The 14,402-nt window shown below is 38.9% G+C and overlaps 1 protein-coding gene across 2 annotated transcripts in view; it reads right to left on the bottom strand.

Annotated features, from left to right (window-relative positions):
* APBA2 (amyloid beta precursor protein binding family A member 2) overlaps positions 1-14,402 on the bottom strand; it is a 313,956-nt gene that overhangs the window by 194,788 nt on the left and 104,766 nt on the right. For both annotated transcript variants that reach the window (XM_066592503.1, XM_066592504.1), the window contains exon 2: positions 2,707-3,695. In XM_066592503.1, coding sequence (XP_066448600.1) covers positions 2,707-3,666 — 960 coding nt within the window. In that variant the 5' untranslated portion in view covers positions 3,667-3,695. The remainder of the gene's footprint in view (positions 1-2,706; positions 3,696-14,402) is intronic.

Here is a 14,402-nt window from a genome sequence, read left to right as displayed (position 1 = left end):
TCAAAGATGGCATCCAGACAGAAAACTAGACAGAACCATAGTCTTCTATTATCCAAAGGAGACCAAGAAGATCTCCATTTGAGCAAGATTCTATTAGTTTCCAGCATTGATACTGGAGAGAATAGCATAATTGGCTACAGTGTTATCCTAAGTACAAATGCCAAAAACAAACATAATTCTGCTCGAATGAAAACTTTGTTGGCCATCATTCGAGTAATGGAAGCCTATGGTTCCTTCAAGGTTTCTCTCTGGATGCCATTTTCAGTGAGACAAACAGAAACCTGTTAATGAAAGTTTTTTGGGGGGCTTGTCCACACCACATTCGAGTTCTCTAAGTGTATCGTATGAAAAAATATGCAACTGCCATCATTACCCAATAGTCTATACCCTGGAACAGGTATGTAAGTAACAATAAATCTCCCCCATTAGATCTTAGATGTGTTTCTCAGATAACAGTAAGAATTAAATTTGACGTACTTTATTGATTAGCATCATTAAGGGTATATGGAAAGGGATCATCCAGATGGGTCAAGGCTTTTAAAGACGGTTATCCCAGCGGAATAATTTATCACCTATTCACAGGATAGTTGATAAATGATTGACTGATTGCAACCCAGTGACGCCCTGTGATCAGTAGCACAGCACAACCCGAGTCCGCCAGGTTAATGGAGTGGTGGTCATACATGCACAACACTGTTCCATTCACCCCATGAACTTGGGGTGTGCTGTGCTCAAGACTGTGAAATGTCCCAGCGGTTGGACCCCCAGCAATTGATTTCCGTGGGATAACATCTTTAATATATTGTGAGTACTGATATTAGAGTGCACCGTTGGTACCACTGAGCAGTACATGGGCATAGATGCCTATCACCTAATACAATTTAAATTAAGGGTACTAGACTTCTACTAAGACTGTTCTCAATGATCACAATTCCACTTGCTTGAATCGCTACACAAATATCAATTGCTGCATAGAATTACAGCATTTGAACAGTGACATTGAATAACTGGGTCCTTCTATTTCCGCCTGACTGTTCATATTTAAGAAAACAGCTCCATGAACACCCTGAGTTATTAAAGCCATGTCCGTGTGAGAATGAAAGGTAATTGATGTGACTATAAAGAATAAATTGGATTTCTAGCAAACAGTCCTTCATATTGCTTAGCACACAGTGCACACCTGACCTTGTGCAGACCTCCATTTCTCTTACCAGGTTCATGTTTTCACATGTCCTTATTCAAATGCATTTAGGAAGTATCATAATAGACCGACAAGACCTAGAGCCACTCTCCTTACAACTACACATTTACACTTAGAACTGGAGTTGATCATTTCCATAACACATACTGACATTTCCGCATAAGATTATTAGATTACCAAAATAATCAGAGAAGCACTAAACTGTCAAACATCTCTATTACTGTGTAAAACTTATGTGACAATAGAATTTCTTCTAGAACTGGTCATAAGAAAGGACCCTAAATTCCTGGAGGAGCAGGTTAAATGGTAAAATCAAAGAACTAGGAAGATTACCGTGTATACTCGAGTATAGGCCGACTTTTTCAGCACATTTTTTATGCTGAAAAAGCCCCCCTCGGCTTATACTTGAGTGAGCTAGGTAAAAAAAACAAAACGCAATACTCACCTCGCAGCCGACAGCCGCAATGGTCTTCCCGGCGGTGCGGCAAGCTGCTCTGTAATTCTCCCCGCTGTCAGCTCTCTCTCTGCTAAACGGGGCTTTGAATTTTCCCGCCGTCAGCAAGTAAGCACTGTGATTGGATTGAGCGCCAGCTAATTACAGCTGGCGCTCGATCATTCACAGCCATTCAGGGAATGACATCACTGAATGGCTGTGATTGGTTCATCAAGCGCCGGCTGTGATTGGCTCGCGCTCGATCCAATCACAGCGCTTACTTGCTGATGGCAGGGAAATTCAAAGCCCCATTTAGCAGATAGAGCTGACAGCAGGGAGAATTACATAGCAGCTTGCCGCACTGCTGGGGAGACCATCACGTGGGGGACACAGACGCTGACTGTCGGGTGAGTATTGCGCTTTGTGTTTTTTTTTACCTAGTCTAGCTAGGCTTATACTCAAGGCTCCTAATTTTCCAATTTTTCTGTGGTAAAATTAGGTGCCTCGGCTTATACTCAGGTTGGCTAATACTTGAGTATATATGGTAATTCTTTAACTTTAAAGGGGAAATTCAGTAAAAATGATGTACAAATATGTAGATACATGTGGGAATATCACATTGGTAAAGTCTGTGATGTTGTATCACTGCTGACTTCCAGAATGAAAGGATTTTATAAAATTCGTAAAGTACCTATCATTTTAGCAAACTTCTGAAATGGCATAGAGACATTTAAGAAGATACGATCAGTGGGTGCTCAGATCTTGATCCCCCAATGAACGCTAGAGAGAAGGGGCACGGATGCTTAGTGGTATGCCCCTTCATATACATCTATTGATAGACTGATTTAATAATGGATTTAACTACTGGTTCAATATGGTAGTTACAGTTTTTAATAAGAAGCTAAAGTAATAAATTACATAGAATATCTAAAAAAAAAATGTTTTTTTTATCAAGGCCTTTCATGCAAGTGTAATCTAGTTGTGACTGGTAAAAGTAACTACTAAAAAAGATGTTTAAAAAAAATGTGAACATGTGACCAGATCCAGAAAATATTTCTAAAGTAACACCAACCTGTTCTTGAGACCACTTCTGTCTTTCTTCTGGAGTCCGAACTTTTGTTTTATAACCTCTTTGTATATCACCAAGCTTTGAAGCTGAAGGAATATTCAAAGACTTTGGTCGGCTTTCATGTCTGTTTGCAGGATGGCCTGCATCTGTTTTCTGGCATATTTCCGTACTGTCTTTTGGCACATTTTCTGTCTCACCGTGCTCAGGGCTCATGTCTGTTGTACTATTGATACTGCTCATGCTCATACTCATTTTGATCTCAGCTACTATCTGGTCAATATCTTCCTCTTGATCCTCTAAATTTCCATCAGCTTTCCTCTTATGAAATGGGGATTGTGGAAGAGAATTACCATTAGCCTCTACAGGATAGTAATCCTGATATACTTCTTCATTTTCACTATACTGGGCTGTTTCCTCCTGGTCCTGAACTTCTAAAGAGGATGAATTGTCCTCCTCAATAATCTGCATCTGATTCTCCTGCCCTACATCTCCTTCAATACATTCTTGTTGCTGTAGTTTGGATTCTGTCCATTCATCTTCCACTGCTTCAACACATTCATCGGTATCTATGTGGTGTTCTTCAGTATGGATATATTCCTCTCCATTGCAGTCCATACCTTCAAGGTAGCTGTCATCTTCAGGACAATAACGTATATAATAAGTGATGCCTTCCTCTTCATCTGGAAGACCTTCGTCATATTCCTCATCAGAAGTATTATTGACATAATCAGAGCTTGAGTCGCCATCACCACTATTGTCATTACAGTCTTGCTCCTCTTGATTGCTCGTAGAGTGCCTATTATGTAATTGTGTATTTGTGTACTCATGAACTACAGTTTCTTCATATACAGAGTCCTCCTTTTCACGGCTTAAGACTTGAGGAGAAGATGGGCAGGATCTTGGTCTTTGATCCAGCATGCTAGCCCGGGTACTCTGACGTTTTCTATTTGCCATACTGAGCATTTCATATGACCATCATTTCATGAAAGATTCTGTGAAAGACATAGAGATAGACAATCAGGATTCCCAAGAGGCACGGATCACTGCACAGAACCTTAAAACTAGATCTATGGTTTAGTCTCTGTTCTGTTTCTAAAGCTCGCCTATTTTAATAACGAATATTCATATGCAACAATGTTTTTTTATAGTGTAAGTATATTAAATGTGGTCCATAATTTACTTTACATTCCTCAGTTAACATTAAAATACAGTATTCTTTGCAAACTGTTATAGTCTAAAGGCCCTTTTACACGCAACGATTATCACTCAAAAGTCGTCCTAACAGTCAAAAATGAGCGATAATCATTACATGTAAGTGCAGGCATTGTGCACTTTTCATTTGAACGATGGATTTCAGTTCACTAAAAAATCCATTATTCATATCTCTGAAAGATTGAGCGAATACATTCCATTTGAATGTATTTTGTTCATCTTTCAATAGACTGCAGGATGTTTTCCCCGCGGGATGTTTATACTAGCTGCGATGATAACAATGGAATGTGTTGGCAGCTGTTTACACAGCTGGGTGTGTGTTTGAACACACACTGGGCTCTGCAAACAACTCCTGGAGGTCCTTTTACATGCAAATGAAGAAGTGTTAATGGCTATTAACACTTTATGCAAAATTAAGTCTTTCAACCTTTCAGTCATTTGAAAGATTATTTTTGCACGTAAAAGGGCCTTTACTATGCAACCAAATCAATATGTTGTGTGAAACATTTCGGTAAGTAGACTCTGCTACACACTACTGATAAGCCCTGGGCTTATCCAATATGGTTTCTGAATGGGATTGAGAAAGAAAAACAGTCCTTAGTATTTAATTAGCCACAGTAATCACAGAACTGAAAGAGAAAGACCTAGTACAGTATATGGATACACATAGGGCTGTCTTAACTGCAGACAAGGACATTTCTGTATACAAGCTCAGATTGTATACATGGAAGGACATACAGTACTAATGCTAGGTTGCGTCATTCAGTCATAGCATTTTCACTTATATAATATGCATTCTGAAATCCATTTATATTTAGTGATGCCTTTAGTGTGACATTACTCATTCTGGCAATGGATGTACTCTACAGACAGCATGATAACAAGGCCATTGCAATCATTTAAGTATTATAAGCAATGTAGAACTCTTTTCATGCAATTAATGTGAAATTTACTAAATAAGGGCTTCTTCACAAGGGCGTGATTTTGTCTCCGTAATCATGGCCACATAACGGGATGAAATGAAACCATCGATTTCAATGCTTTGGTTTTCATTAGTGGTATTCTCACCCGTTAATTAGACGTACAGGAAAAAATAGTATTAACTATGTGCGGGAAAGATAGGGCAGGACTAGAGATGAGCGAGCGTACTCGTTAAGGCAAACTACTCGAGCGAGTAGTGCCTTATGCGAGTACCTGCCCACTCGTCTCAAAAGATTCGGGTGCCGGCGGGGAGTGGCGGGGGAGAGCGGGGAGGAACGGGTGGGGGGGGGGAAGAGATCTCTCTCTCACTCTCTCTCTCCCCCGCTTCCCCCTGCTCACTCCCGCAACTCATCGCTCTTCCCCGCCAGCACCCGAATCTTTAGAGACGAGCGGGCAGGTACTCGCATAAGGCAATACTCACTCAAGTAGTTTGCCTTAGCGAGTACGCTCGCTCATCTCTAGGCAGGACCTATCTTCTCACTGTTTTTCTCAAACTCACGTACTATATTGCAAAGTTTGACTACTCCAAGAAAAAAAACAAATAACCCATACATGCACAACTATGCTTCGTAGCAGCGAGCGTAGTTGCGCATATGGCCATCTGTTTTTACCCTTAGTCTGTATTGCGGACTATATTACGGCTATAGCACGGAGTTTGAATAAAACAGCAGGAAGATAGGTCCTGCCCTATCTTTTCTGCACACGTAGTTTTAACTCCATGCGGGAAAGATAGGGCAAGTCCTAACTTTTTTTTGCCCATACTATCAATGGTTGAGAATCCCAATAGTGAAAATGAAACCATTGAAATCAATGGTTTCATTTTGTCCCATTATGCACTAGTGATTATCACGGCCACATAAAGGGACAAAATCACGCCCATGTCCTTAGGATGACTTCACATCGGGTAGTTTTGTTGCAGAAACCTCTGTGACTGTATCAGTTGTATTCATCAGAATGGGGCTGTTTTGGTGACAGCACATCAAATTCTGCAAGCCCCATTCTACATGCAAAACCAAAAAGTTTTTGAATAATTTAATTCTGAAAGATTTATAGAAGTTTTTCAATGGAAATATTGTGAATGTTCTCCTTATTCCAATGTTTTCTGTCCTGAACATAGGAAAAGCGGAGCATTCAGAACATCCCTGCATTATTTGCTTTGTGCAAACACTTTCATTTCTAGATCACTCAGTATAGAAATAAAAGTGCTAAAACCATTTCATATGACATCAATGAAAAATATAGTAATTTAACCATAAATGCATTTGTAAAATAGATTTGCAACTGCAGTACACAGATGTTTATAATGCAGACAAGTAGCATTTCCTTAATACTAGCATAATTAGGTAAGGAAGAACAAATTCTTTGCTCTGTGGTGACTCACACAAGGTCTCTACCTTACGTTTAATAGAAGACATCGAAAATATACATCTTTTTCCAATGCATTCATTTAACACCATCTGTTGTAAAATCCAGCGTGGAAAGCAAAATAATTGTTGCTACTTAGAAATCAGAGGGAACCACTCAGGTTTCTTTCAGGCAGTCTTTTTTACAACACCAAGATTGTATACAATTTTATTGATGCTACCATATTGTGGTCACATATAAGGAGGTATTCAACATCTTTTCCTACAGCAAAGTCTACGGGAAAACGGTAGAACAAAACGTTAGACTAAGAGCATGCCGTTTTAAGAAAAAAAACATGGACCCAAAATTGTAGCAAAAGTGAGAAAAATGCATTGTTCATAAGAGGTTTGATATGTTAATACTGACTGCAGTAAACATCTGGATGCAGCATTTTCTGCCGCAAGAGAAAGCCCAAAAACGCCTGTGGCAAAAATGCCAATGACAGCAAGTTTGCCAAAAATATGTCAGTGAGCCATAAAATAACTGCATTTCAGGGTAAGCATTATTGCCACAACACCTAAACCCTGTATGGATCTACTGAACCCAATTTAGATCCCCACAGGGTTCTATAGTATCTATGTTAGGCCAGTAGAATCATGTGGGCTGATGTTAGAGAGATCTAAAATAGCCCTTGTGTTTTCCAGTAAGGGAACTTTCAGACATGTGGTATATTTCTGCAAGACAAATCTGGAGACGCAGAAAATTCTGCACTTAAATCTGAGTGTATAGAGCAGATTAAGCTGCATCTTCAGGGCTCATTCAGATGACCGTATTTATGGAGGTATTTTCGCGCCTTAAAAAACACATCTAGAATGCGACCATGCAAAGCGTTGGATTTCACTGGCTTCATTAAGACAAACTTTTTTTTTCTCCATGTAAAGTATAAGTGCATGAGAATATAGGACATACGCGACCATTTTCGGCTGTATATTTTAAACGGAGCGTAAAAATGTAGGTTTTAGACGTGATGCGCTGAAAGCTCCCATAGGCTTTTTTGGAAGCTGTAACAAAGGGAGGGGGAGGCGTGCAATGCTAGGAAAAGAAGACAGCCCTAAATGCCAATCGTTGCTTGCCATCATTTCTGCATATTTTTTTAACATTCACGCCCCGTGTGAATGGCTTTAAATACACTAATAACGATTAGGACTCATTCGGGTCAAAATTCATTAACGTGTATATACGTTGTGTATGGGTGAACATAAAACCACACAAGGTCGTGTGAAGGAGGCCTTAGTGCCCCTTACTGTAATATTCTGCACGTGTAAAAGGCCGCTAAGGGTGCTTGGGATGGAATATTATACAATAGCATTGCCGTCCCAGAATTCCTCATTAAAATCTACATGACTGCAAATTCTGATGCGGAATTGCCAGCAGAATTCTGCAATTTTCAATTCTGTATCAAAATCCACATGTTACCAATGCAGATTTTAGTGCTGAATATTGCACAGCAGGACATATTCTGCAATGCAGTCGTGTAATATCCTGTCCCAAGTGAAAGGCCTCGTAGAGTTAAAAAGAAGAAAACAAGAGAGTCCATCTCCTAGCTTTCAGTTAGATGGCAATGCATTAGGGTGGGCCAAAAAACTAAACTTTCAACTACGTCTTGAGGTACCGTTGTCTTCTAACTGCAGTAACGGCTCTGTCACACGGGCGCATTGGCGCCTGTGTACGGGTGCCGATGCGCCCGTGTGACTGAGCCCTAAAGCTAAAACTTTACCCTAGGATCACTATTAGCAGATGTAACACATTGGGAAGGTGTCTTGCTGTACAGCTGCCACTTTATCTTTTGCCATATCTCTATGGGCCAGCCTACTATGCACTCATGGTTATTTTCCACTGCAGAGAATACGATGTGCAGAATTCTAATAACTAATCATTTAAAAAAACTAAATAAATTAATAAAAAAATACTGCTGTCCCTACGGTGATTTTCCATTAAAGGGATTTTCTAACAATTGACATTTTACATCTATCCAAAAGATAGATGATAAATGGCTGATTGTTAGGAATCTCATCATTGGGACCCTGATTGATCTCTATATTGGGGTCTTAAGTTTCTCCTCACAACAAGATCATAGTGAGAAAAAGTTTTAGTGGTAGTCGAACGAGCACCCTGCCAATTCACATAAAGTATATGGGAATCAAGGAGATAAATGAGTACAGTGCTCATCTGTCTCTGCCAAATCCATAGACTTTGCATGGAGCAGCAGGGCGCATACTTGATTCCACTCCATTCAAACTTCTCCTCACTGGGTCTGTGCGGTGGGGTAGAATGGGGGGGGGGGGCATGCGACACCCGCTCCAGTGATCAGTGAGGGCGCAGTAGTGGGTCCCCAATATTCTATCCTGTGAACAGATGATAAATGTCAATTATGGGAAAAGCTCTTCAAGAAACAGACTACAGGTCAATAACCTGCTCATAATTTGTTTGTAGTTTTAACCATATTTTACTTTATATTGCAGTAGAGAACAATGACATATATAAACAAACGAAAAACCAGTAGCGTACAACTTAATAAATGTGGATTCTTCACTAAATGTGGCATTTAAAGACCTTGACAGCCAACAACAACTTAATTGTCAAGGCAACACTAATACATTTCTTAATGAAACATAGTAAGTAAGAAAGGCCACTGTGCTGCTATGAAAGACTTTCTAAACCAGTTACCCATTAGGCGGCTATGTTCATACATGGATGTTATTAATAGATTATTCAGCCTCTGTAAGGACCACAGTTAGTACATTTACTGATTGCTTCCTTCATTCATCCAACTAAATTCACAATGCTGCAGCCGTCCTACTCACTAAAGCCAACAGAGAGGACTGTAATCCATTGAGAAAAGGATGCGGTAGAACAAGACCCGACATCTTATTATGCATTAGTTTTATAACACTCATATGTTCCAGTGTACTGTAAATCACAATGTATTCATGCACATAGATTCCCATTTCAAATGCTGCTCAGAGTCTAATTTGCCTATTAACTACATAAAACTGAAAATATATAACTAACAAAGTATTCCACTATAAAGTAGTCGGACACCTCCACAAAGCAATCAACCAAAGAAGTAGAATATCAAAAATCATATGATAAGACTACAAATATTTAATGAAAAATGGAGAAACATTGAAAAAGGTAGCTATTTATTAGACAAAGGATCATGTTAAAATAATAACAAATGCCCACCCACACTAATATATATATATATATATATATATATATATATACATACACACACACATACACATATACACACACACTCAAACATGTGCATGTAATATGAAAAAAGTAAATAATCCAATCAAGTTATAGCACTAGCTAAACTATGGAGGCCAAATGGAGCCCAATATTATAAGTCCAATAAAAAGTATACATTGCCAAAGTCAATGCAGACTGAAATAACATTTTGAAATACTCCACTAGCAGTAGCCAACTCATATAGATTAACAGGAACACGTATCATTTCATAAAACTGAATATTTAAAACATTATTACAGTTCAACACAATAGCTTAATGTAACATTTGCAAAATACATATATTTATTCTTCTCCCCATCACCCATAATGTATTCTATAGGGTATGTGAGTTCAGGTTGCAACAAATTGCAGTACATGTAAGGAAAAATGCAGATAAGGAAGAAAACATGTAGAAGCAATAAAAGTCGTTAAACTATTACATTAACAAAAAAAAATATAAAAAATCCTACCTTTTACATCCACAGCTCCTACATAGCCCTACTGTATATACTGTAGTGATGTAGGTGCCAACATGGAGGTTTGGCACTAGATCTGTACCGCAGACCACCCTGCGGCCATGCCACTTTAATTGCATAGCAATAAGCCTCATCCACACTAAGCCACAGCTCAGCATGTCTTATTTACAGAGCAGCACGCTATGCGGCATGCGTTAATGTTGTTACAATTGTATCTTTACGGGCAGCAGACTATAAATAAACAATTATTCTGCTGTCTACCCGTCAGTCATATTCCCTTCCATCTACACAGGGATGGGACTGCAGAGAACTGGGGTCAGAGAACTGGGGTAAAGATATTTTCTCTGATGAAGCCCCCTTCAGACTGTTTGGGACATCTTGAAGAATGAATGTCCGGAGATGAAAAGATGAGCGCTACTATGAGTCTTGTGTCATGCCAACAGCAAAGTATCCCGAGATCATTCATGTATAAGGTTGCTTTACATCCAAGGGAGTGGGCTCACTCACAATTTTTCCTAAGAACACTGCCATGAATAAAGAATGGCATCTAAACATCTTCCAACAGCGGCTTCTCCCAACCATCCAGGAGCAATTTGGTAATGAACAATGCTTTTTCCAGCATGATGGAGCACCATGTCACAAGGCAAAAGCAATAAGTGGCTTAGTCAACAAAACATTGAAATGTTGTATCCATGGCCCGTAAACGCCCCAGATCTCAAACCTGTAGTCAATCTTTAAAAAGTAGATGGACAAACAAATACTGAAATTGTGATAAACTCCAAGCACTAATTAGGCAAAAATGAGTTGCCATCAGCCAAAATTTGGACCAGAAGCTGATATCCAGCATGCCAGGGCACATTGAAGAAGTCTTTAAAAATAAGGACCAACACTGTAAATATTGGCCTCTGTCTAAACCGTATGTATTTGTCAATAAAATGTGAAGAACTAATGCAATGCTTATTATTGTACTGCCGTATACCACATAAACATGTGGCTAAAATCTAGAAACAGTGAAGCAGGAAACTTTGTGAAAACCAAAATTTGTGTCAATCTCAAAACATTGGCCACAACAGTAGATAACCTGCATGTACTTTTTATAGCATTAACCCTTTCCAATACAATTTGTAGCCTGCTTTTCCTAGGAGGCTTACTCTTTTTCTGTCATTATACAACGGCGCTATCTGCTGGCTAAAGCCAGTACTGCATGAGGTGACACGTTGGATAGGCTCAGATGGCAGAGAGGCTGGCAATATACAGTAAGAGAACCCCGACGGACGTCTTCCAACATCGGAGCTGTACAGTCTTAAATCATAATGTCTTTAGACATCAGACAGTGGATTGGAAAGGGTTAATTCCGTTAGAATGGAACACATTACCGTGAAGTTTTGACCTTCTCTAGTTTTACAGTTTGGTATTGCAGGATGAATACATTATGTTAAAAATAATGATACATTACCGTGAGTATAGGGAAATCTGATGAATGCTTCAGTTATAAAATATAATGAAGTCTTTGGAGGTTTATGTAAAAACTACTGTCAACAATCTAAATATTACAAAGAAATATTACTCCTAAATAGTGACTTATAGCGCACTATGCATATTGAACAGCTGGTAAACTATGGTATAAATCGGCTGTATCCACAGAACGTGCTATCTCCATTTTAACACTAGTAAGCCCAGTCATTTGGTTTATCAATCCTTTCTCTTTACTAAGAACCTGATTTCTGGGTACTGGAACAGAATACGTTTAGGTGGCCAGGATCTAGCGAGTGAGTAATGGCATTCCGTGACACATTGATGGCTTCATACTGTTCAGTCTGATGATTACTTGCAATCTTCTTCTCATCTGCTTTTTGAACACATCATCTTAAGGTATTGTAATCTGTTCTCATTTGCATTGAAGAAATATTTCATATAACGGCATTATCTTAGCTAAGACATTGTGTATGATAATGTAATATGCATGCTGCTAGGTAATATTATGCATACATCTAGGATTTCTAGCACAAGCAAAAAGTAAGTTACCAAAACTTTGTAAACCACCCTCGGCAATAATCCTTTTCCCTGGCTGTCTCATTTTACAGGGCATAGCTCCTCTATGACTCCACTTTTCTTGTTTACATCTGATCAAGTCCTTTTTTAAGTACTAATGAAGTACTTAGAAAAGTATCCAACATATGTATGATTTTGTATGCAAATGAAATGTCATGCTTATAAATGGGTAGAGCGTTTTGATAGCTTGTCAATGTAAAACATTGCATAGGAATAGAAGTGCTTGAAAACAGCTGTTTATAGAACATAAAAGAACACTTCAACCTGATTATCTAAGTTTCTTCACTACCGGAATTACAACAAATGTGTAAAACTATTTCAGGAGCATTCACAGGTTCTTAACCTGTTAAAAAACAGAAACTTCTCACATTTTCCTTTTTTCATCCCCATTTATTAGGAGATATAACTCTTATTTTTCTGTTAACACGCCTGTATAAAGCTTGCTGTTACGCGGGATGCACTGGCGTAACTATAGGGGATGCGGTCGCACCCGGGCCCAGGAGCCTTAGGGGGCCCATAAGGCCTCTCTTCTTCATATAAGGAGCCCAGTACTATGAATAAAGCATTACAGGTTTTGTATTGTGGCCCTGGAGCTTCAAGTTACGCCTTTAGCGGGATGAGACGTACGTTTTAATACTTCTATTTAATTTATCTCATAATAGTGACAAATTCAAAAACCCGGTCGACGTCAACACGTCAATTTCTGTTTTGCGGATGGTCGCAGTAAGCCGCCATCAGACAACCGCAGTTCAGAATTTTTCTTTAAATCTCTTTTTCCCGCCCTGTTGCTACGCCGTCGCTAGACCTATCCACTATGTCAATGGGCCCATTCTGGACGGCTTCCATTGACTTCAATGGAAGCCAACCATTTGGAATCCGCACAAGAATAGAACATACGGCGATTTTATTTCGCAAGCGGAAATCGCAATCGCTGTCCGATCATGTGAGCGGACATGCGAATGTTCTACTCTTGTAATGGATGCGAAATACCGTGGACAATCGCAGATTCCGCAATTCAAATCCGTTTGTGTGAGACCGGCCTTAACAGACTTAACAAATTTGTCCTACTGTTTTCTACAGAAAGCCCAAATCTAATGTGACTTTCCATATTTGCCTCCCGACAGTGCCTTGCCTTATTTAAAACACCCATCTTTCATAATAATTGTTCATTTTGTTAATTTACTTTCAGTCATTTGAGGGTAATAACCAATAAAAAAATAAGAAGTGGATAAAAGATGCACAATCATTGAAGTCTGCAAATGCATAACTAATACGATGTTAGCATTTGTTCCAAGAAATGCCGGCATTCCATTCCTAAAGAAAAAGCATAATTAAATTTATTGTAAAATGGATAAAATTCATTAGTGCCAGCATTTAAAATTAGTATGAAGTGACGTATTCAAATAATCATTTGTTTATTTCTACATTATTGTAAACAGTAAGGCTGCAGTTGGTATTATGGAGGATGATTGGGTTCATTTGATCTCCTTTCTATTAACAGGAAAATCATCCATATACAGTATATTTCCATCTGCTAATGGAAGCAAGATGAATTAAGATTATGCACTAAAAACACAACTGTTCTAGATAATTAGCTGATCTGGGAATGAGGTTTTTGTATGCTTTAGCAACTAAGTGCTATAATGTGATTGGTCTCATGAGATTATGGCCTAGCTGTTCCATATCCCCACATCATAAACGCTGCCAATAAATAGGTCTTGGCAGAAACTAGAAGGGCTGGGATGAGGGAATTTAAAGGGCAGATGGCAATAGAGTAGAGGAAATCTGTATGTATAATATCTAAACGTGTGAAGCATGCTGTGATGCTACTAAAAGGATTCACATTTTTTTCTAGGTCTATTTTCGTGATTCTCTGGAATATTCTCAAATGTAAATCCTCTGCTTTATAGAAGGATGTCTCAAAAAATAAAGTGCATTTTGTGTCCTAAATACTTGGTTTTGATTTCTTAAAGGGACACTCCGGCAAAAACACATTTTTTCATGCCTGCACACCTCCCATGATTGCCTGTCACACTCTTGAGGTCTCTTCTGTGTAGTCTAGCCACTTCCATGCTTTTCTGATGTTTGTCAGGAATCATTTTGAGAGTGGGATTTTTTGCTTTCACTTTTAATCAATCGCGTGATGCATTAGCACAGCAGGCTATACCATTTTTTTCTGCTGGAGAGACAGTTTAGTTTTTGCTACCTTCTATATTCACCTAAGCTACAGCTCATAAGTATACAGTCAGAAGGATGAGTTGTGATCTCCTCTATTACAACTGTGATAGGAGTATCTGTGTGCCCCTCAACACAGTTTTAATGGTAGATCCATGTAAC

The sequence above is a fragment of the Eleutherodactylus coqui genome, chromosome 2, assembly GCF_035609145.1.
Source record: "Eleutherodactylus coqui strain aEleCoq1 chromosome 2, aEleCoq1.hap1, whole genome shotgun sequence".
Lineage (NCBI taxonomy): Eukaryota > Metazoa > Chordata > Amphibia > Anura > Eleutherodactylidae > Eleutherodactylus > Eleutherodactylus coqui.
The sequence above is the reverse complement of the archived record's forward strand: the minus strand, read 5'-3'. Positions and strand labels throughout refer to the sequence as shown.